Source organism: Rhinolophus sinicus, chromosome 13, assembly GCF_057876585.1.
Source record: "Rhinolophus sinicus isolate RSI-liver-muscle chromosome 13, RSI-T2T, whole genome shotgun sequence".
Lineage (NCBI taxonomy): Eukaryota > Metazoa > Chordata > Mammalia > Chiroptera > Rhinolophidae > Rhinolophus > Rhinolophus sinicus.
In genome coordinates this window covers 45274672-45298700 of record NC_142513.1, presented here as the reverse complement: position 1 = coordinate 45298700, position 24029 = coordinate 45274672, and the positions used below count along the sequence as shown (strand labels likewise).

Here is a 24029-nt window from a genome sequence, read left to right as displayed (position 1 = left end):
TCGTTAACATAGTCTATGGCCTCTAATTTTTCTTATATTTATTCTAATTATAGAAGAAATATTATAGAAAAAACAAGAACTACAAAACATATAAGGAAAATAATAATTCCCCCGGATTCTGCCAGTCAGTAATAACCAGTGAGACAGGATAGTTAGTATGTTGGCTAGGTAGACAGGGGGCTGGGGTGGGGGGGATCCCTGTTGAAATAAACAAAAGCAGCCATATCTATCCTGAAACTCCAGGTATTAGAATGTCTCCTTCATTCCAGGACAGAGACATGGGAATACCTGATAGATTAATTCAATTAGAAGGCCCAGCCCCCTTCCCCAAGCAGGCAAGGGAAGGTATAAAAGTAAGAGCTTTTGCCTCAGTCACTGGGCACCCCCATTTGGGACCCCCTCCTGCTCAGGAGTGGCAATCTCTTCTGCCTATAATAAACCATCTTCCTTTACAACTTTTTGCCTCTCCCTGGTCCATGTTTCCATTCTTTGGCTTCACGAGACATAATCCCAACCCACACCCAGAAACTGCCAGCAGGTCTAACATCATTTACATCATTTGGGGACTCAGAGGAAAATATTCCTACATCACCAGTGCTTATGTTTTGGTATAAACCTATTTCCAACATGGTTGCCACATATGGTTATTTAATTTAAATTTAACTGAAATGAAATTAAAAACATTACTCTCATTTCTGTGCCACATCGTTCTTATTTCTGTGTTTTCATTTATCATCGCTGTATCCTTTACACCTTCCTAGTTATGAAAATTGTCATTCCCTTTAGCAACACAATATTTTATGGTATTAACTTTGAGTAAAGAGAAATTGTGCAGGCTTTTTCCAGTGGAGCAGTATGTGGCCTGGGGGTGAATCTTGGTGGTTTCCCTTACTAGCTGTGTGAGCTTAGGGAAGCCTTTTAACTTTTCTGCAGTTCTGCTTTTGTATCTCAAGTTGGGGTTAGAGAAGGCTTTTTGTGGGGATTAAGAGTTAGTACATGTACAGAGCACAGTAAAGATCAATAAACATTAGCTCCCATTCCTTGCCCAGTGTGCTCCATTGCTGGGCAGTTGAAAATTTACCAGGTTTTAAGTATAATCTATAACACAGCAGAAAACATCTTTGTGCAACTTGTGTGTGTTTTTTAAATATTTCCTTAAAATCTATGCCCAGAGTGGTACAAGTCATAGGGCACAATCATTTTTATAAGTCTTCTCATGAATTGCCAGATAACTCTCAGAGAGATTGCATCAGTCTGCATATCCTCTACCCAAGCTGGACCTTCACAGTCCTGCCATCAGTGAATTAAATTCATCTTGCTGGCTTAAATCCTGAGGGAATAATTAATGCAGGAGAGAATTTAAGAGCTGGAGCAGGTGGGTATGTGCAAATGTGGGGCATAGAGGGCATTCCAGATTTATTGTCCCTTGAGAAGTCTGCAGCTGGAAGAAGGTCCAAGTAAGAAGATAACTTTAGAAGCATCACACCAGGAAACCTCCTTGCACCTGGACTTTTATGACATCTCCTGTGGGCAATTTTGACCTCCCTGTAAGTTGAGAACCTTTGCAGCTGACAAGACTAAGGCCACCGGGTGAACCTCAGCAGCCCCACTAAATCTGGTTTACTAACCCACTGCAATGAGGAGGCAGGCACGTGGAGGAACAGAGGAAAAGGGGGTTTAGACGAAACTTACATGAAGCAATGTTCCCAAAATCTCAGACCAAGGCAGTGCTGTTTCCAAAATAGGCCCAGGCCGTGTTTCCTTGGGAACAACTATGTTAAGCAGACATGGGACGTTCTGTCCAGATACCCCTTATCCGAAGCTCACACTGGGTGGAATGGAGGAGGCTGCCTCTCTGCCAGTGACACAGATCCTCTGCCACAGAGAGGTGTGTCCCTCTTCCCAACTAAATTTAAAGAGCAAAGTGTCTGAGGCCCTGTGATTTAAGGAACAAGGTTTCTCTGTGATTAAGGAAGTGGTGGTACCTCAGAGAACTGGAGTTATTGTGACACTTCAGGGCCACAGCATGCCCTGAGGACAGTTGACTCCTGTTAGCTAGTGATGGGGAAACTGACCTTAAAATGGTTCCCTGCCACGTGGAACTGAGCTAAAATGGTGGCCCCAGTGGAGAGAGAAGTCCCCAGCCTAAGCCCCTGCCCACTTCCGCATAACCCCCTCCAAGCCACACCTTGAGCCAATCACCAGATGACACCTACTCCTTCCCCGACTCGAGGAAGTCCCCAACCCATAAAAACCTGCTCAAAACTTTGCTAGGGACTCAGTCTTTTGGGAAGGATCCTGCTGAACCCGCCGGCATAATAAAGCTGTGTTCTGCCTGATCTCCACGTGCCGCTTGAGTTTCTCAGTCCTTGATGTTTTTCTGCAACATTTGGTTACCTGACTGGGAAACCCAACCGCACTGGCCCCTTGCGCCACCGGTGTGGGGCGACAGGCATTCCCCAGAGTGACAGGGGATTCGAGAAGGGTATAGGTGCACCCCGCCGATTTTGGCGGACCCTGAACCAGACCTTCCCCAGGTGACCGCGGCCCACGCCTCCCCAGCTGGACCCGCTGAGAGGGACTGGGGACAACCAGCCGGATCCCCCCATCAGACCAGGTAAGCCCCGGGGCCACTGTCCAAGTCAGTCCTGTCCCACGTGACAGAAGGGGAGCCTGATCACCTTCCGGTAGGTTCTTATAACCTACCCAGACAGGGACGCCCTTGGGAGGGTGTCTACCTGGTGTGATTGTGTGAGTGCCTGATTGTGTGCCTGATTGTTTCGTTCCACGGCCCTGGCGACAGAATCTGAGTGGGCTCCACCCTGATTCTCGCAGAGCATCATAGGGCTTAATGGTGATTCACTCCACGGAGTGACCTGGTCCGGGAATTATACGGATACACCTTAGCCAAGACGCTCCTAAGTTCCCGCGAGGGGCGCGAACTTGGCAGCACATGAGTGAACTTCCTCCCTCTCCCCCACCCCCACCTTAGACATCGTGCGCTATGGGAGGGAAACACGGGGAGCCCACGGTTCTAGATTGCTAAAGAATTTCAGTAAAGGTTTCAAAGGTGACTATGGGGTCAAAATGACCCCCAGACGTCTCCGCGCTTTATGTGAGCTGGAGTGGCCAGGTTTTGATGTGGGATTGGCCCCCAGAAGGTACCCTTGACTTCCCCATGATTTGCCAAGTCACGTAGTTGTCACCGGGACCCCAGGACATCCAGAAGAGCTGCCGCCACCTCCTTATGCAACACAGCCAATGGGTGGCGCAGCCCCGCTGCTTCCAGACACCCTGCTTCCAGCCTCAGCTTCCCCGTGGTCCCAACTGAATCAGCCTGGAGCCCGACTTCATAGGAATAGAAGGAATTGATTCGGCATAAAGAGGACCTGGCTCGTTCGAACTCAGCCCCCAGGAGCCCATGGTTGACTTAGATGTAGGGGGCCAAACAGTGACTTTTATGGTAGATACTAGAGCAGAACACTCAGTAGTCACCATGCTGGTGGCACCGCTCGGGGACGGCAGAGTCACCATAGTGGGAGCCAGCGGGGATCAAGCTAAGCCAACCATTCTGCCAGGCTTGGACTTGTAAATTTGGAGGACACACTGTGTCACATGAGTTCCTCTACTTACCGGAGGAACTGTCCAATTCCCCTCCTGGGGCATGACCTCCTTACCAAATTAGGGGCCCAAATCTCCTTCGAACCATCAGGCCAAGCCACCATGTCTCTGCAGCCTCCAGTGGAAGGATTGACTTCTTCTATCACCACCCCGAGGGAAAAAGAATGGATGCTTTATGGGACGGCAGTGTAGAACAGAACCCGGAAGCATACAGGGTCGATTTCCCGGAGGTTTGGGCTGAAGATAATCTGCCTGGGCTAGCAAACCATAAGGCCCCAGTGTTGGTGGAACTGAGACCCGGAGCTCAACTCCAACGGCTATGCCAATACCCCATGTCGTGCGGGGCGGCCTGTGGGGTCTCTGCTCCTGCTCCCCATACAAGAACGCAGGATATGGTGAGGCCAAAAAGGAACACCCACGGAGCCATAGGTAGGGGAGTGATACCACTATATTCTCTCTGGCGGCACTAGACTCTCACTGGAGGCTGGATCCACACTGTCCGCAAACCGCCATCCACGCTTGCCAGCCCAGCCGCCATCTTCTTGCCAGCCCCCATCTTTCTCTCTTCTCTCTTCTAGCGTAGCCACAGCAGTTATATTAGTGGCCAATGGCTCACTGGTTACAGCTGACGGCCAACTAGCCACAGCTGATGGCCATGCAATCACAGTTGGCCATTTACTACCTGAGCCAGCACCTGTCTATGTGAGGCCGAGAGCCTGGAAACTACTTTCTGGGGCTCTGCCCCCACACCCCATCTCCAGGGAAGCTTGGGCAGAGATTCAAAAACACCTTGCCCATCTCAGAGCAGCAGGGATACTCGTAGAGTGCCAGTCACCATGGAATATGCCCCTCCTGCCGGTAAGGAAGCCTAATGGAGAATACCGGCCAGTACAAGATTTAAGAGAGGTAAACCAAGCCACTGTCTCCCTACACCCTGTAGTCCCAAATCCGTATACTCTCCTCAGTCAGCTGCCCCCAGAGGCAGGATGGTTCACCTGCCTGGACCTGAGAGATGCATTCTTCTGCATTCGGTTGGCACCCCAGAGCCAATCACTGTTCGCCTTCGAATGGACTGAACCTGATACCGGCCGGCAGCTCCAGCTGATATGGACTCGGCTCCCACAGGGCTTCAAAAACTCCCCAACCCTCTTGGGAAGCGCTAACCTTAGATTTAGCCACCGTCCCTCAAGAAGAACCGCTGCACTCTATTGCAATATGTGGATGATCTGCTCCTAGCCTGTGCCACCGAGACCAAGTGCCAAACCGCGACATGGGCACTCCTGTCCCACTTAGCCAAGACGGGGTATAGAGTCTCCTGGAAAAAAACCCAGCTCTGCAGAGACACCTTAAGCCAAAGACTCATAGTTAAAGTATCCTACTCGGTCACCACCTTAATGAACAGTCAAGGACCCCGATGGCTGTCAAATGCACGGCTGACTCAGTATCAGGGGCTACTCCTGGAAAACCCTTGGATCTCGTTAGAAACTGCACACCCTGAATCCAGTCACTTTCTTGCCAACCAAGGAAGGGGATCCAGAACATGACTGAATAGAAGTTATCAACGAGGTCTAGGCCACCAGACCTGACCTCCGGGACAGCCCACACCCTAACCTGGACCTTACTCTGCATACTGATGGCAGCAGCTTCCTGAGGGACGAAAAACATAACACAGGATACGCAATAACCACCCCAGACGAGGTATTCGAGGCAGGGGCACTTCCATCGGGATGGTCGGCCCAACGGGCAGAACTATGGGCACTAATAAGAAACCTTACTCTATCTGAGGGCCAAAAAGTCAACATCTACACTGACTCTCGGTATGCCTTTGCTTCCGTCCATATCCATGGGGCTATACACAAAGAAAGAGGCCTTCTGACCGCGGAGGGAAAAACTATTCAAAATAGACAAGAAATCCTTAAGCTCCTATAAGCCATTTGGCTTCCCCAGCAGGTTGCAGTTATCCATTGTCGGGGCCACCAGAGGGGCAACGAGCCCTCAGCAGTTGGGAACAGGCTCGCCGACACCATGGCCAAATTAGCGGCGATGGGAAGACTTAGTGAGCTACTCTTGGTCACTGACACTACCACCATGTCCCTCCCGTGGTACACAAAAGAAAAACTCAGATGGGCAAAGTCAGAAGGGGCCACCAGATTGCCATAAGGGTGGTGGCAACTGCCCGATGGAAGACTCTTCATCCCAGCCCTATGAGGTACTCAAGTAACCGCCTTACTTGTGCAAAGAACAATCCAAAGTCTGGCCCTAGCCCCATCCCTGGGATTCAGAGAAGCGGAGCCGCACCTTTTGAGGACCTCGAAGTCGACTTCACCGACATGACAAGATGCCGCGGCGTTAAGTATTTACTGGTCTTGGTCTATACCTACTCCGGGTGGGTCGAAGCTTTCCCCACTCAGACTGAAAAGGCCACGAAGTAGCTAAGGTCCTCCTCAGGGAAATTATTCCGTTACGGGATTCCACTTTCCATACACAGTGACAATGGACCAGCCTTCATAGCAGAGCTTCTCCAGATGGTAGCCAGAGCTATGGGCATCAACTGGAGGCTCCATACAGCTTACAGACCACAAAGTTCAGGGAAAGTTGAACGCATGAACTGTACCCTCAAGGAGACATTGGCTAAACTCCACCAGGAGACCTCCCTAGGGTGGGTGGACCTCCTACCGTAGCCGTCCTTTGGGCGTGCTGCACCCCTGGCAAATCTGGATTCTCTCCCTTCGAAATTATGTTCGGGAGGCTCCCTCCCCTGCTAACCAGTCTCCCTGGTTACATTCACCAGCTGGGGTTCTCCAGCCTCTGAAACCAGATGGCTGCGCTAGGCAAGGTCCTCACAGATGTACATGCTTACATTCTGGAAAGGGTCCCCATTTCTCTCGGGGCCCTGGTATACCACTTTACCTCAGGAGACCAAGTCTGGGTCAAAGATTGGAAGTGTGAGCCCCTCCGACCCCGGTGGACAGGCCCTCACACTGTCTTACTTGTTACTCCCACCGCTCTTAAAGTTTCAGGCATTGCCCCGTGGATCCATCACACCCAGGTTAAAAGAGCCCAGCCAGAGACTGACGCCTGGACCGCCCGGCCTGTCCACTCCCTCTGACCCTTAAGAAACAGCCCGGATGAGTCTTGCCGTTGTCTGCCCAGCCTCCGTCTTTGCTGTTATTAGACTCCTATTGTTTCTAGCCTTTGCTGGTCTCATTGCATCCTCCCCACTGAGCTGGTCACCACTGGAAAAGGGACTGTTAGGTTCTACTTGCTGTTCTGGGCTGCTTGCCTCCTCTCCCTAACCTGTCTTAGGCAGCAACCATGATTTGGCTTTTTCTCATACTATCTCTTCCCCAGGAAGGAGTCACGACCTCGCTTTCCTGTCCCTTAGGCTGCCGGGAAAAATTCGCTGGCCACCCAACCTTCTCATACTTACATTTCATAGAGACCTCCGTCACCCGTGGGGCTACAGCCCGGATCCTTGCCCTGCAGGGTTATCGTCCTCTTAGCCAATATGATGATATGTAAGTTGTTACCACTTACGATCATCAACAGGGGAGACATGATGGGGAAACTGACCTAAAATCGTTCCCTGCCACGTGGAACTGAGCTAAAATGGTGGCCCCAGTGGAGAGAGAAGTCCCCAGCCTAAGCCCCTGCCCACTTCCGCATAACCCCCTCCAAGCCACACCTGGAGCCAATCACCAGATGACACCTACCCCTTCCCCGACTCAAGGAAGTCCCCAACCCACAAAAACCTGCTCAAAACTTTGCTAGGGGCTCAGTCTTTTGGGAAGGATCCTGCTGAGCCCACCGGCGTAATAAAAGCTGTGTTCTCCCTGATCTTCACGTGCCGCTTGAGTTTCTCGGTCCTTGCCATTTTTCTGCAACATTAGCAGTGTCGGTCAGCCCAGCCTGAGGATCACAGGCAAGTTGGCACTTTTTCAGTATAAACTAAGTTTTACTTTCTTAGCTGGTGTGGACAGAAAAGGGGCCACATATTAAACCTGACAGCCCAGGAGACTGAAAATAACCACATAAGATGGCGTAAGCATAAAAAATTTCATAACAAAATGGGCCATGGCGGGAAGTCATCTTTAGCTTCCTTCATAAAGTTAATCTGTGCCTTTAAGTGAGCCTGTCTATTGTCTTTTTGCACCTGAGATGACATCCTTGGAATGTCAGTAATCCCATTTTCTGTACCAGAACAGGAAAGTCCAGAATCCCTCATTATTCTTGTCCCTTAATTAACATCTCTATGTGAACTATTAACTGTCTTGTACCACCTATGTGAAAGAAGTACCTGTCTCTCCAATTTACTTTTATCCAATCCCAGAGATTTTCCTGCTTTGCTTCCTTCCACCCCCTTAATCTATCACCAGTGGATTTCATGTAACCCTCCTCCTTTGATTCTATGTATAAAATAAGCTGCAAACCGCCATTTTACAAAGCATTTTCTCAATCGGTTGAGATTTTGTTTCCTGGCAATTGTCATCAGTTTGGTTCGAATAAACTCTTACAAGTTTTCTCTCTTAGGCTGGATGTTTTTCATTGACATGACGTGGCATAGTCGGCACTATTCCAAAAAGCCAACCCAGAAACACCCTGCAGACCCGAATTCAGTGCTAGGTACCCATTGTGTCCCACCAACTCCCTGCTTCACATTGGGTGAACTTGGGTGAGTTTTTCTTGGAATTCCAGACCTCCCTTTTTAAGGTAGGAGGCCCTGACTTTGAGTTTGTTTGTTTGTTTGTTTGTTTGTTTGTTTTTAAATCCTCGAGGTGGCGTTAAAGGTTAAGGGTTGAGATAACCCAGGTTAAGGACAAGAGTTAAGATAACTCAGGGACAGGAGAGAAAAACGGGTGGCTCGTTTTAATTTTGGCTTTTCAATTAGAATTGCTTACTGCGAGTCAGAACAAAATTTTTTTTTGATAAATGAGCCTGAACTTGTTCACCTCCGAAGATAAGGGGTATTTACTCCCTCTGGCTCGAATTTCGGGTATTCTTAGGTGACTAAGACTCTTTGTGGAGGTGTTTGAGGGTACTCCTCAAAACGTGCAGTGGCCCCATAGGGATTTCCAACACAACTGTAATCAAATATTTGGCTTGTCTGGGGACACTCATGTAAGGCTGGTTTACCTAGTGCTCCGAGTCCTGAAGGTTGTACTAGGCAGCCAGGGAGAGAAACCGAGGCACGTAAGAGGGTTGAAGCGACTCAGGAGGTCAACCCATAAGCAGCACACTTCAACCCACTACACAATATCACTAGAAATTTGTTCAGACTCTGAAAATCGCAGGAAACTAAAAATTAACATGGGAAATCGTGCCTCAAAAGGCCGACAATCTCCCAGGATCTAGTCCATTAATTCTGCAGATGTACATTTCCTAGGAGTCTTGCAAGTACTTACAGATATGGAAAGGTTTATCTAGAAGTGATGTCAACTTAAGATTGATGTAGGTGATGTTGGATCTGCCTGCAGTTTCTGAGTGTGGGCTGGGATCTTGTCTCGTGATGCCGAAGAATGGACACACGGACCTGGGAGAGGCAAAAAGTTTTAAAAAGAGGATAGTTCAATGACAAAGAAAGAATCCTCAAGGCAGCCATGGAAAAGAAGAGGATAGTTTATTAGAGGCAGGAGAAGAGGTTGCAGCTCCCGAGTGGGAGGGGTTCCTGAATGGGGGGGGTGCCCCATGACTGAGGCAAAACCTCTTACTTTTATACCTTCCCTTGCCTGCTTGGGGAAGGGGAGCTGTTTGAAGAAGGGAACTATCTGAAGAAGGAAACTGGTGCCTTCTAATGAAATTCATCTACCAGGTTTGTTCTGCTTGCCCATCCTGGAGGAATTAGCAAAGTAACCCACTCTTATCTATCAGATCTGCTCCGTTTGTCAGGCCAAAAGGAATTTTATGATTAACCTCAAGGCCTTGCTACATTATGTCCTGAAACGAAGGAGTGATTTTCATAACCTGGAGTTTTAGGATATGGTTATCTTTGTTTATTCCACCAGGGACCTCCCTGTCCACCTAGAGACATGCTAGCTAACCTGTATCAAGATAGACAAAATGGAGCTCTTTTAACATCTAAATTTTTGTGTGCACAATTAGAAAAGCTGACTTAAAAATCAAATTAAACAGTATGGGAGGTTTACCTCAATTGGCAAATAGAAGCCTCTGAAATGATATAGAGAGACGTTCTTCTCTCCAGGAAGTTAGTAAGAAAATTTTAGACTGTCTCTACATTAAAGAATGTTTCTGAAGCTGTTCAATGGCAACATCCCAGTTTTCCCTCTCTGGCTGTCCCAATGTGTGCCTTAGTTGTCTGGACTTGCTCTCCTTTTCCTCCGTCTCTTCTGTAGCTCTGCTGAAGTTCCCGTTTGAGAGGAGCTGGTCTTCGGCAGAGGGGAATCCACGGTTGTATGCAGGCAGGACTAAGGAATCTACTAAACATTCCCCCAACCCTCTCTAGGACCCCAATGAGTTCACAAAGGAATTTGAATTAACTGTTAGAACTATAATCCTGGCTTTTAAAAATTTATTCCAATTAATGTATCTACTGGTTTCTGAGAGCAAAGCAACAAAATTATTAAAGGTTTGCTAGGGAAACTCCTGTAGAAGAATCTGCTTTTATTGTAAAAAGACAAGTCACTCTAAGGATTGTAGAAAACTAAAATAGGATTTAGAAAAACAAAGGAAATAGAAAAAAAGCATAGGGCTGCTCTAAGGACTATGAGAGCATTTCCCCTTCTTACTAACACTGGGGCTACTTTATCTGTTAACACCACCAGGTTAAGTTGCCATCTCCCTTGGAGTAACGCTTCTGTACAAATGGTAGGGATATCTAATCAACCAATGTCTGTTTTTCAAATCAGAACTTGTTCCCTTCCAAATAGGAAATGTTAAGGGGCAACATCTATTTTTACTACTCAAATCTGCCCTACTCACCTGATAGTGTGAGACTTTCTAACCAATGATGCTCACATATCCTCCCAGAAGGGTGAAATGTATTTAGAACTAAATGAATCAGATTTGGAAAAAAAAGATTTTAAAAGAGACAAAAACTAAGAGGAACTGGGAAAGTTATAGGTTTGTAAAGGAAAATCTTGAAAGAATTTTATGTATGGTTAAGCTAAATGTGATTAAGTAAATTTAAATATCACAAGTAAGCTGGTGCAAAATTAAGTTTTCTTTCTCTGCTAAGTAAGACAAAGTTTGTTACAAGACTGTTGGTCTGCTACTGATACTGTGAAAAAGTTTTCTGCCTGAAAATCAAAAATTATGTGTCATCAAAATATTTTTCTATGTTTTATATTGTCTTATTTAGGTCTTTAGTTACTCAAGAAAACTAAATCTAAGAACTGAATTTTGCTAACAGTTATGTAAACTTCTGTATTTAGGACTACTGGAGTTCATGAGCCCTCCTGGGGCATGAGTACATGCCAGTGTAAGGAAATTTAGCACAATGGGTATTGTAATGGTTATGGCCCACTGTTACACCAGCTGGAATTAGCTTATTGTTCCAGCTGGTGTAACAGAGTTTACTTTAAAAGGAGGGCTTATAATTCTGTGTCTGAGCACCTGTAATTCTATCCTTCCAGTAAAGAGACCCAGGAGAAAGGATGGAGATTTGCACAGGATCTCAGAGCTATAAATAGATATCCTGTGCTTGTGTGTATTGCCAGTATTTTTCAGGGATAGATTTATGTCGTGCCCTTTTCAGCATTCCTATAAAATAAAAGACAGGAATACCTCTTTGGTTTTCCACCTGTGAAGATCAGAGTTTACTTGGACAGTATTGCCCCAGGAGTATACAGAGAGTCCCACCTATTTCTCTCAGATACTAAAAGCTGATTTGAATAATGTTGAATTTTCCAGATATTCTACCTCATCCAATATGTGGATGATTTATTCTTATGCTACATGCAATAACTTTCATGGTAAACATAAATTTAAGTTTCTTATTTACTTGAATAAGATCAGCCTAATAAGCTGAATTAATTGATCTAACAGTAGCTTGTAAATGAGCCAAAGATCAAATAGCTAAAATATTTACACTGATAGTTGCTACATCTTTGGTGTAGCTCATAACTTGTGGAAACAGTGAGGTTTCTTAACTTCCTTAGGGCAGCCCATAAGAATAGAAAATATGTTACATAATTTAAATTAGGTATCATACAACAACCAAAACAATAGGCAAGTATGAAAATCCAGGACGTTCTAAGTCTGCCATCATAGAAGGACACGGAAATAATTTAGTTGATACTGCAACTAGACTAGCAGCAATAAACAGCCAAATTATCCAGACTTGAGCGCTAGGTAAACCAGCCTGTAGGTGTGCACCCCCGGACAAGTCAAAAAACTTGTTCACCTCTGAAGATAAGGGGCATTTACTCCCTCTAGTGAAGTAAGAATATTTTTCTGTGAAACCCCAAATGATGTAGGTGATGTTGGATCTGCCGGTAGTTTCTGGGTGTGGGCTGGGATCCTGTCTCGTGAAGGCGAACAATGGACACACGGACCAGGGAGAGGCAAAAAGTTGTAAAGGAAGATAGTTTATTAGAGGCAGAAGAAGAAGTTGCCACTCCCGAGCGGGAGGGGGTCCCGAATGGGGGTGCCCAGTGACTGAGGCCAAAGTTCTTACTTTTATACCTTCCCCTGCCTGCTTGGGGAAGGGGGCTGGAGCCTTCTAATTCATCTATCAGGTTTGTCCTGTTTGTCCATCCTGAAGGGATTAACGAACCAACCTATTCCTATTGATGTAGATGATGTTGGATCTGCCTGCAGTTTCTGGGTGTGGGCCGGGATTATGTCTCGTGAAGTCAAAGAATGGACACACGGACCAGGGAGACGCAAAAAGTTTTAAAAACAGGATAGTTTATTAGAGGCAGGAGAAGGAGTTGCCACTCCCGAGCGGGAGGGGGTCTCGAATGGGGGTGCCCAGTGACTGAGGCAAAAGCTCTTACTTTTATACCTTCCCCTGCCTGCTTGGGGAAGGGGGCTGGAGCCTTCTAATTGACTTCACCTACCAGGTTTGTCCTGTTTGCTCATGCTGAAGGGTCTAACAAGCTAACCGATCCCTATCTATCAGATCTGCTCCTTTGTCCAGCCAGAAAGGATTTGAGATTATCTATTAACCTTAAGGTGTATTGCCATGTCTCTGTCCTGGTGTGAAGGAGACATTCCAGGGCCTGGAGTTTCAGAATATGGCTGCTTTTTTGTTTATTCCACCAGGGTCACCCCCCCCCCCCCCCATCGACTGTCTACCTAACCAACATACTAACTATCCTGCCTCAATAATGCCCCCTTGGACCTTTGAGTCTTCAAGACTTCCTTTTGCTCAGTGGCCCACTCTAAACCCTTTGGAGTGTACTTTCTCTTCTATACTTCTCTGGGGCTTCAACCTCTTTGAAGTGTAGCCTTTCTTCTAATAAACTACTCTTTCACCCCTTTACTTTCGTGTCTCATTCAGTTCTATGCTTGAGATGCCAAGAACCAGGACACCGCACCGAGGAAGGCCCACTCTCTGGTAACAAACTTACATAGCCCAACTGTTAATAATTGCTAAAGGTATACGAGATAACTTCATTATCAATATTATATTTATGGTTTTGAAATTTAGAAGGAATATTATTATAAAAGGAAGAAAAGGGATGTGTGTGTATTTCTAAGAGAGGTTAAAAAGAAAGTACTTTGTCCTAGTAAGTTGATTATTTCTGAATGAGGAAAAGGAGACAAACTGAGAAGGACAAGTCAAGTTTTATGTAGGGAGATTAGTGGAAAAGAAGCATTGCGGAAGGAATTTTATATATGTAAAAATTAAAACCCAATAATGCTTACCCCTAACTCAACATAGACTACTAACTATATTAATTCAGATAGAAGCTGAAGTGGATGTATATTATACAAATATGGCCCTCTAGAATGGCTGCTGAGACACACAAAATTTATTTATGAAACTCTTAGTGTCTTCCTGGCCTCTAGAAAATTTTAAGTAGTAATTGTAATTTACACCATCATGTTCTTACAGCCTTGGCCCCTATTAAACCTTAAAGTTACAATTCTCATTTACACAGCTAACAGAAATTAGATTAATACATGACACTTGAGTGCTTCCAATGTAAACTAAGTAGGCCATATTAAATTAAAATGTAAATGTTATGTCCCCAATCTATATGGAATTCTGATTTCACTCAATCCTGACCTATCATATCCACCCCAACAAACAACAATATATGGTATATGGGAAGGGGACTTTTTTAATTGGGGAGGGTTAGAAAATTCTTGTCATACTAATTTCTATTATAATGATACCAGGTTTATAGTAAATGCTATGGGAATACAATATAATACTAAAATCATAGGCAAATTAACTGCCTGAGCTTAATAAAACCCATGATAATATTGATACTGAAAATCCAACATATTGGGAAATTGAACTTAATTCTCCCCATGAAATCATTTCTATGGAAAACAATTGGCCAAAAGAAAAATTAGAAGTTCTAGATCATGAAATAATAGAGAACCTTCATTCATCTAGCCAAACTTATAACTTATCAATAGCAGTAGACGAGGGAGGAAAACATATTAACTTACTAAAAAATTATGATAATGCATGTAAAGGGTTCTTTGGTTGGCTAGGATGTTTGCTCCCCTCGGACTCATACTTGTCTAACATTGTACGTTTTCTGCTCCTAATTGGTGTTACAGGTTTGATGCTATTGCTCTTGGTCCTAGTTTGTACATGTTATACTAGATGCAAAAAAACAGAGGAAGTAAGACGGACAGAGGAAAAAAATACAAAACTTGGATTATGATAGCTCAAAGATTAGAAATGATCCAGAATATATTTAATGAAGACATATAGGATCTGAATACCTCCCATTTGTTCAACTTTTCTTTTAAATGTAAATAAATAATTCGGCCCTGACTGCCATCTAAGGTTATGGTCTTGTCCCACCCCCAATGGCCCAACACTCAGCAAGACAAACGCTGACACTAAGACTTCCTAGGAATGAGCCTTCCTATCCAACCAAAAGGTTGATCATCGATGCATCCTTCGGATTGATCTATGACCAAAAGGGGGAAGTGTGGATGGAATAGGGGCCACATATTAAACGTGACAAGCTAAGGAGACTGAAAATAACCACATGAGATGGTGTGAGCATGAAAAGTTTCATAACTAAGTGGGCCATGGCAGGAAGTCACATCTTTAGCTTCCTTCATAAAGTTAATCTGTGCCCTTACGTGGGCCTGTCTATTGTCTTTTTGCACCTAAAATGACATCTTTGGAATGTCAGTAATCCTTTTTTGTGGACCAGAGCAGGAAAGTACAGAATCCCTCATTATTATTCCTGTCCCTTGATTAACATCTCTATGTGAACTATTAACTGTCCTGTACCACCTATGTGAAAGAAGTACCTGTCTCTCCAATTTACTTTTATCCAATTCCAGAGATTTCCCCGCTTTGCTTCCTTCCACACCCCTGTAATCTACCACCAGAGGATTTCATGTAACCTTTCTCCTTTGATTCTATGTACAAAATAAGCTGCAAACTGCCATTTTGCGAAGCATTTTCTCAATCCGTTGAGATTTTGCTTCCCGGCACATGTCGTCAGTTTGGCTCAAATAAACTCTTATTAGCTTTCTCTTAGGCTAGATGTTTTTCCTCCACACTGGTTATTTTCAGAGCCACCCCTACCTCAAGAGGAGACTGGGCCCACTAGGCATGGGTGACTGCCTTTGAAGTGTGTGCTCGGTTTCCCTTAACGTCTGCACCCCAGTACCCAGGATACTCCAGTCTGGGGGCAGCTGGTCACCTAGGGCGAGAGGGTCGCTGGCCCCAGAAACCCCAAAAGCCAGGTGAGAGTGGGGTCAGCGTCTTTCCCGTTTGCCCTAGGGGCACAGGGACTAACATGACCGCAGCTTTGATTCCCAAGTTGTCCAGCTCCTCCGGTTGCCTCCCACTTCTGCGGGACTTGGCCAACTTGGGGTCAGATCTGCTCTAGGGTGGCCATGGGCGGATCACGCCAGCTTCCTCATCTACAAAATAGGTATCCAACGCCAGCTTCCATTGAATAAAGCCACGCCTAGCCGCCCCATCTCTCCGGGGCCCCCCTCCCCTTCCCCACTGCCCAGCCCCACTCTCGGTCCTGCCTCGGGCGCAGGCGCGGTCCGTGCCAGCCGGCGTAGTCGCAGTCCCTGGCGCCAGAGCTACCTCAGCATCTTCGGTGTTCCCCGTCTCCCTCCTCCTCCTTCCTCCCTCCCCCTCCCCTCCCCTTCCCCCTCCCCCTCCAGCGCGATGGCGAAGCCGGTGACAGAGAGCTAGAAACGGAAGCAGGTAAGTGTGCGTGGGATTGCGGGGCTGGGCGACGTGTCCGAGGTGAGGAAGAGCTTCATCCGGCACCTGCACTTCACACTGGTCAAGGACCGCAACGTAACCAGGCACCGTGACTACTTCTTCGCGTTGTTGCACACGGTGCGCGACCACCTGGTGGGCCGCTGGATCCGCACGCAGCAGCACTACTACGAGCGCGACCCTAAGGTGAGGCGGCCGCCGGAGGCCGAGTCCCATGCCTGGGGTCTCTGCTCTCATCCTGCTGCGGCCGCTGCCCCACCCCGAAAAACGGAAGTCCTTTGTGCGCGGTCTGTTGAGCCACAGGCCCCCGAGAAGTGACAGAAAGCGTTGCGCTGCTCCCAAGAAAGAGGCACGTAGGGCCAATGCCTACGGAAGGTTTCTAAGTTGAGCACGGTCATCCTGTCCGCTCCCACAGCCCAACGGGGATCCACACACTGCCCTCTCGCGGAGGAAAATAGCTTCGGGTGGGGCTCCTGATCCCCGCCTCGCCCCCACCGCATTTCCTTGGGGGGCTGCTAGCTTTACACAGGCCTGGCCCGGTACTTCCCGCCGCGCCACCCGGGGCGCAGAGCAGATTCTTGCTCTCCTCTACATCCGTGGCAGACGAGGCCCCAGGGTATCTGGTCTTTGGCCCCCTCTGCTCAGTGCGGAGCCTGCAGGACACTTGCCCTAGGATTCTGGCCTTGCAGACCTCCACTGCCTCCCCGGAATTCCTGAGCCCTGGATCCTGGCGGAATTTTACGTCCTGTCACCAGCCGTGTGCTTCCGTGATGACTGCAGAGTCGGGGCTTCCTCTTACCCCGGGCCCCACCTTTGTTTTTCTGCAGCAGCTTGTGGGTGAAAAGGAGACTGGAACGAGGCCTGGGTAGTTCATGAGTTGGCAGGGGGTGAACTGTAATTTGCAGGAAATTGTGGGGCTTTTTTTCTGGCTAGACAGCGATTAGAGGAAAATCGTTGGAGATGCTTCCTAAAGCAGGAGGGGTCAGAAGCTCAGGAAAAACCCCGGAAAGAAGGCTGTAAGGTCCACACCTTCCTTGAACAACTTTACTTACCTTAAGTTTCAAGGAGACTAAGTAATTGTTACTTTTTACGTTTTGCAAAAATTTATGTTTAAGGCAGGAAAATACAAAATACAGAAAAGACGCTGATGATCTCTATTACTCTCATCTATATTAAAATATAGGCGTATGTCCTTTCAGATCTTTTTCTACTCCTAAATATATATACACATTTCTAAAAAGTATATTGCATATACAGTTTTGTGGCTTTTCTGTTTTATTCAGTATTTGTAACTTTTTCAACAGCTCCATGTTAGTAAACATACTTCTCTAATATCATTGGTAGTTTTCAGTTTGGTAAGTGTATCATAGGCTGGACCAGCCCCCCTGCAGCCAGTAGAATTTTGTTCTTTCTGCTATACTAAGGTGGAGTGAAAACTGGCATGGAAAGGACACACTTGCAGGCGTGAAAGTCAGTTTGTAAAGATTTGACTTGCAGTGTACACCTGTGCACTGGGCAGTTGCTTTGTTGGCAGTATTTTAGAGTATTTTCACAGGGCATTAAGAAATGCTTAATAATTGCTAAGCATGAGATTGCTTTTTCAAACTTATTTTGGGGCACTCTGTTTTTCTAAAAGAAATGGTAAAAGGACAGATTTGTTGAAATACCAACTAGGCTTCTTCATATTTAGTATGCAACACAGCGTAGAAAGCAGTGGCACCAAATGGCTAAAACAGGTTATTACCACAAAGGCTTGGGATGACTGCCAGGGAAACTGGCCAGGAGGCAGTGGCTCCCCCAGGATTCCCTGCTGATGGCAGAGTTCTGCTTTGCAACATCATTTTTATCATCTATGTAGCAGGTGTATGGCTTTGGCTGCACATTCAAGAGCATTTCCCTGGAGCTGGAGCAGGACACACCCCAACACCTTAGGACTTCCCTTAGAGTTTATGTATGTTTAAGGTCCTCAAAAGGCCAGTGATGGGCTCAGGGATTATCGAAATGACATTTCATGAACAGAATTAATCCCCCTAACGTAACAGGTTTGCTGATCCTCAGTGAGTGGTCTGAGTTTTGATTGTCTGCTGTGATGGCAATAGGTGGAAACCTTTCTCTTTTAAAGAAACCACACAGCCTGTAAATGAAAGGATGTTTGCCTGTTCTGGACAGGAAGGCCATTTTAAAAAGGAGAATTGAAATTTAAGGGCTTCAGTCTGGCTAATTCATGTTGAAAATAAGCTCATCTCCTTTTTCTGCAAAAGTTACATGTTTGCTTGTAATGGACCAGAAACAAGTATCACTAGGGTCAGAGCCCAGGGCTCCCAATAAAAATCCTGCAGAGCCACAACCCCAGCCTTGGGAATAGCCTCAGGGACTTGTACCATCACACTTCAGACTGGGGTTGCCTGCCTATCTATTCTTAATAAATTAGAGTGCTTTTATTATTTTTGTCTTTTAAACAATTATGCAAGTCCTTATGCTTACTGGAATAAAAATTAGAAAATACAGATTAAACCAAAAAAAAAAGTTAACTGTAATCTCACCATCTAGTAATAACATTATAAGTGCTACAAACATTTTGTGTTCATTGTTTTTCCTATACTAGTAGAAACATTTGTTTTTATTACACTAAATAGTATTGTGCTGTACCTATTGTTTCATAACTCTTTTAGTTCTTTGTATTGGTAACAGCAGAAACAATTGAAACTCATGGCTGGGAGGCAGATTCTTCAAGCAGTCTGCCTGGCAAATCAGCAAGTCTAAAAATCTGGCTAAAATTGAGAGGTGTGTGCTTGGCAGGAGGCAGCACTTAGTTCTAAAGACTGTTCAGGGATTCTTTGAAGTGATGGTAAGGTGATGGTAAGGTTGGAATTCCACTCTAAACTCAGGAATGGCATAGAACTGGGTGGTGAGAGATGGCTCACTTGAATCAAGTGCCTTTAGTTCTGGCTTTGCAGTTCAGCCTATGCAACCTTGGACTTCATTTGACTTCTTAAACTTTCTTGGCTTCAGTTTTTTTATCTTTAAAATGAGGGGGATTGAGTTAGGTAACCTATTTCTGAGGTCCCTTGCCATTCTAAAACATGGTTTTGTGTTTGCTTATAAAATGTTTCCATATTATATTGACATTCCATCTCCATCCAAAAAGAATTTCAGAATGCATGAGCAAGGTATGACACAAAAGCTTCAAACCAATAGATGATCTCAAAGAGAAAATTGGGGCAAGACAGTAAGGGTAGGAAAATAGTTTTAATTCAGGATACAAAGTCAGGAGACAAAATGGAAACATAAGATCTAGCAACCAAAACAAATGGCAGATCATATCCACTTATGGGAGTCACGGAATCTGCGATAACTTCTACGGTGGGTAGGTATGAAATTTCTTCTGTGGGTCTTGAAAGCAGATGTTGTGCAGTGTGGACAGCTGACCTAACTGCATCGGTGCAATGAGTGGATGGAATACTAGTTTACTATGTAGCTGCCTTATTGCATCCCTTCAGTGACCATATGGAATAGCCAGTTTACTATGTAACTGGACTTCTGCATCCCTGCAGTTAGTGGATGGAATTGTCAGTTTATTATATAACTGGCCTACATCACCCCTGCAGTGGGTGGATGGAATAGTCAATTTACTATATAACCACCTACTTTATCCCTGCAGTGATTGAAATAACGTTTCCTATGGCCCTTTTTAATAAATTCATGGCATAATCTCAATGGTAGATTAAGGAAAAGGAGCTCTACCAGGGGGTCTAAACTGCTATCTTAAATATTTCTAGTTTGTATTCATTATAATGAATACAAATACTGTTTTGGTTTGGCTGGACCTGGGAGTTAAAGGAAGATAATCTACAGCAGTGTTTTGTAGCCTTCACTGCCCACAGCCCCCACTTCTGAGATTTTGTTTTAATTAGTGCTCCGACCAGCCACTGGAATCTTGTTAACATACCCAGTTATGATGTGTTTCCACTTGTGTGTGTGAAGTTGACCTTGTATCCCATGGGTTGGATTCCCTGACAGCAGATAGCACAAAGTTATTTTCTCTGGTTAGAAGCTGATGAGGGGCAGATGTTTTGTGTTGCTGATTATCCTGAGAGCTTGCCAAGCGGAAGGTAGGTGAAGCCATCATTTTATGAGATTAAGAAATCTCTCTGAGCGTGTGCCATGATTTTTTGTAGAGGACAGTTTGGCCTCTTTCAGGCTGTGATGGTTAATATTCTTTTTCAACTGGGCTGGACCACAGTGCCCAAATATTTAGTCCAAAATTATTCTGGATGTTCCTGTGATGGTGTTTTTGGGATGAGATTAACATTTAAATCAGTGTACTTCAAGTAAAGCAGTTACCCTCCCTAATGTAGGTGGGCCTCCAATCAGTTGAAGGCCTCAATAGAACAAAGACTAAACCACCACAACTCCCCAGTAAGAGGAATTTTGCCAGCAGACTCTTTGGTCTCTAAATGCAGCTGTCCCCTACGTCTCCAGCCTGCTAGCCAACCCCATTGGATTTTGGTCTCCGACTTCCACAATGACATGAGCTAGTGTTAAGTCCGGGAATCTTTCACCCCTCAGAAAGACAGAGACACACACGACAATGCAAGTCACACAGCGAGGTTTATTTCCAGCTAGCTGGGGTCCCCCGTCTCTGCCCGACGCAGCGGGTTTTAACAAAGGACCCCTAGCCTACAAAGCTAAGGGTTTTTATAGCAGTTTTAGGAGCTTAGTAATTACTAAAGTCTTAGGGAGTACAGTATGGACTTCAATTCTCACATAACTAAGACATTCTGTAATTCCTAAAGTCTTAGGGAGTGCAGATTGCTATGCTTCAAAGAGCTTACAATAGATACACTTCAAAAAGCTTCTATATCAGGAGATAAAACACCTGGTCTCTATGTCCACATCTTGGAACTAACAATTAGGCCATTAGGATGTTTTAAGCTCAAGGCTGTTAGGCTGTTAATCTTACTCTGACTTTAAAGTAACAGTTTTTGAGCTCAGGGCCGCCAGGGCTGTTAACCCTAAGATAGGGTTAACCGTAAAGCGGCAGGCCTTACTGTTAACAGTCTCTTACACTAGTTCCTTAAAATAAATCTCTATGTGCATGTCTGTCTTGTTCTGTTTTTCTGGAGAACTCTGACTGACACACAGGTGCTGTGGATGGCAGCAAGGACCTTTTGTATCTTTATGAAATATTGTAACTGACCTCACTTCGGGATCCCAGTCCTTTTAAAATGATTTTTTAAAACTTTATTTTGCATGATTTCAGACTTCAAAAGTTGCAAGAATAATACATAGAATTCCCATATACTCTTCATCCAGATTCCCCAAACATTAAACATTTTAACACATTTGTTATTTTTTTCTATATATGTGTATAAATAAATACATTTTTTTTCTCTGAACCATTTGAAAGTAAGTTCAGGTGCTCCTAAAGTTTGGAGTTTTGATGCTCCTAAAACTTGTGTGTGCTTCCTCAAATCAGGGAGACTCTTTTACACAACCACAGTGCACGATTAAACTTCTCAATGACATGTGCTATCGTCCACGGATGTCAGCTTTGCCAGTTGTCCCACTAATAAATACTAATAAGAAAGCTGAAAGAACTTTATAAATCTTTTTAGATTATACCTAATTTTTATTAAACAGAGCAAGCCTTTAAGCCATTTAGAAACCCACACAATCGAAGACATGAAGCAAATAAACAGCAGGTGATAGGAGGTTTTCTCCCTACCTCTTACAGAATGAAGTTCTTAGGATACAGTGAAGAGGAGAACACGGGAGTTTAGAAAGGTAATTGGGCCACAGAAGAGTTTGGTTCATGGTGTCTTCAATAGGGTCTTCTTGGATAGGAATTATATGTAATTTCAGTTTTAGCTGAGTGTTTTTCTCAGCCTTGAAACATTGTTTAAAATGAAAGGTGAAAGTAGCTCTGTTTAAAAAACTGACTAGTACCCCACTAGTTATAAATATCCTTTGACATAGTCCAGATCATGTAATAGAAATTGCTTAGGCCATGGCTTATCTGTCAGTGATAAGGAGACTTCCCGATTGTCTCTGGGATCTTAGTGAGTAGACGTTTTGTAGAGCTTAACGGCTGAAGGCAGAGGATTGTAAAAATGTGATGTCACAAGAGAAAAAGATAAATTTGCTTCCTGCAGAACTAAATGGTCCCTAAAGTCCCTGTAAGTTCTCAAATTTTGTAATTTTATTATATTTTACATTTTCCAGGTTGACTTTGAGCAAAGGTTCTGTGTTCTTTACCTAGGTACTGCTACCTAAAATGAAAAAGGAAATGATGATCCACGATGAGACAAAATTTACTAGTTACCTGCAGAAAGCCAAGATTCCCTGGCATTTAATTCTAAAAGAAAGTGCTTGAGTGTGACTTCACAGGTTGCGGTTAGGAGATGTGGTAGGCAATCTTAGGTCAATATTGTTACACAATGTTGTGGTGGTTTTATAAAGCTGTTCTTGGTGTTACCCTCCAAAAAGCTCTTCAGATGCAGCACAGTGGACGATGTGACATGTCCATAGAGGCAAGGGTGAACCTTGGCTGTCTGTCAGGTAGGAGGACTGCTCCCCTCCTATCTGGGTTGGGCTGGGGAGGGTGGCAGGAGGGAGGTGGCCCCAGTATATTTGGAGAGGATGGGAGCACACCAGAGCTAGCTAGTGGAATGCTGTGCCTCTGTGTTGAGTCAGTGGTCAGTGTCCCTGTGTCATGTCAGGGCCAGCTTTGCCTTGTCCAGCAGCAAGACAGCAGTCGGCCATGGGAGTTTCTCTATTCCCACTTAGCCACAGTGAGATGACAGCTGATGTGTTAAGACCAGGGCTGGCGGTGGGGGGGGTTGTGTGAAAGTGTGGAATGGGGAAGGGGGCACAGACAGAATCTAATAGACAAGAGGAGCATTGGTTGCATTTTCTTGGCACAGGATGACGTCTCTGGCCAGCTCTGCCTGTAGTAGAATCGTGTTCTTGGTGAAAGGAATTGCCCAGTCTTTGTTTTGTTATCCTGAGTATTGGAAAAGTTCTTTCTTTCCTTTTCCTGCAGGGTGTTCAGACTCTCGTGTTAAACAAAAGCTCAAAAAACCTTTTAGGAGAGGGAAAAGAAATTGGAGATCTCTCAGTGTCCAACTCAGTCTCACTGTAAAGAGGAAAACTAGCCTCTATCTACTGATATTAAACTCCATTTCCACAGAGTTCATTAATGCCTAAGATGTCTTTGGAAAATTACTGTATTGTATAATATTTGTCTTGATCTTCTTTTCATCTATTTGTGCTGAAGAGCTTTTATGCTTTTCTGTCATGTTACCTTTTGGTATAGGCTTTGTGTCTAATAAATAAACCCAACTAAAAAAATTAAGCCTGTCCCTAAGCCATCTAACCCTTGTTATAGTAATGTTGCAAGGGACCACATACAAGAAAGATCAAAGGCCCACTTCAACACCCCAGGGGGCAGGCCCCCCAAGTGTTGCTATAGAGAGGTTAAAGGATCCCTGTTGTTCTCAGGCTAAAGCAGTTGCATGTCTGATTCTCTGACCAGCACTCCCTGAGCAGGGAGGCCCTACACAAGGTTGCACAAAGGGTAACTGAGGAGGCTGGAGGGGCTACAGTGGTGGAGAGGCTGGACCTGGCCTGGGATGGCCTAAGGCCTGCAGCAGCAAAGGCCACCAAGAAGCTGGCTCTTTGCAGGCAGGTCCCCTTGTCTGTGCCTGCAACTGGCTTTTTTCCAGAACTGCCAACTCTCCCTGATTATCTGGCCTGGTAAGAGAACCAGTGTTGCGTGAGTCCAAGCCTAACCCTGTATTGAACCCCGAGGTAGGTGTGTTCTCAGAGAGGTGCAGTGACCCATATCATACCACTGGCTGTGGTAGGTATCAGGATTGGACCCCAGTCTGCACAGTTCAAAGTCTGTGCATCTTCTTGGCTTTCTTCAGTTTCATGGTGTTTACTCTGAACCATCTTAAGGGAACTGGGGAAAACAAGATCAACTTATTTGCAGAAAACCTGAAAGTTCTTAAAACAAATCACACACACATACAAACAACAGAAAAAAACAAGCCACAGT

General features: G+C 45.2%; 1 protein-coding gene across 1 annotated transcript in view; it reads left to right on the top strand.

Moving 5' to 3' along the window:
* Nucleotides 1-15293: 15293 nt before the first annotated feature.
* The window catches only part of PYGB (glycogen phosphorylase B), a 52788-nt gene continuing 44052 nt past the window's right edge, over nt 15294-24029 (top strand). The window contains 2 exon segments of the mRNA XM_088789444.1: nt 15294-16247; nt 16613-16804. Of these exon segments, the coding sequence (XP_088645570.1) occupies nt 15911-16247; nt 16613-16804 (529 nt within the window). The 5' untranslated portion in view covers nt 15294-15910.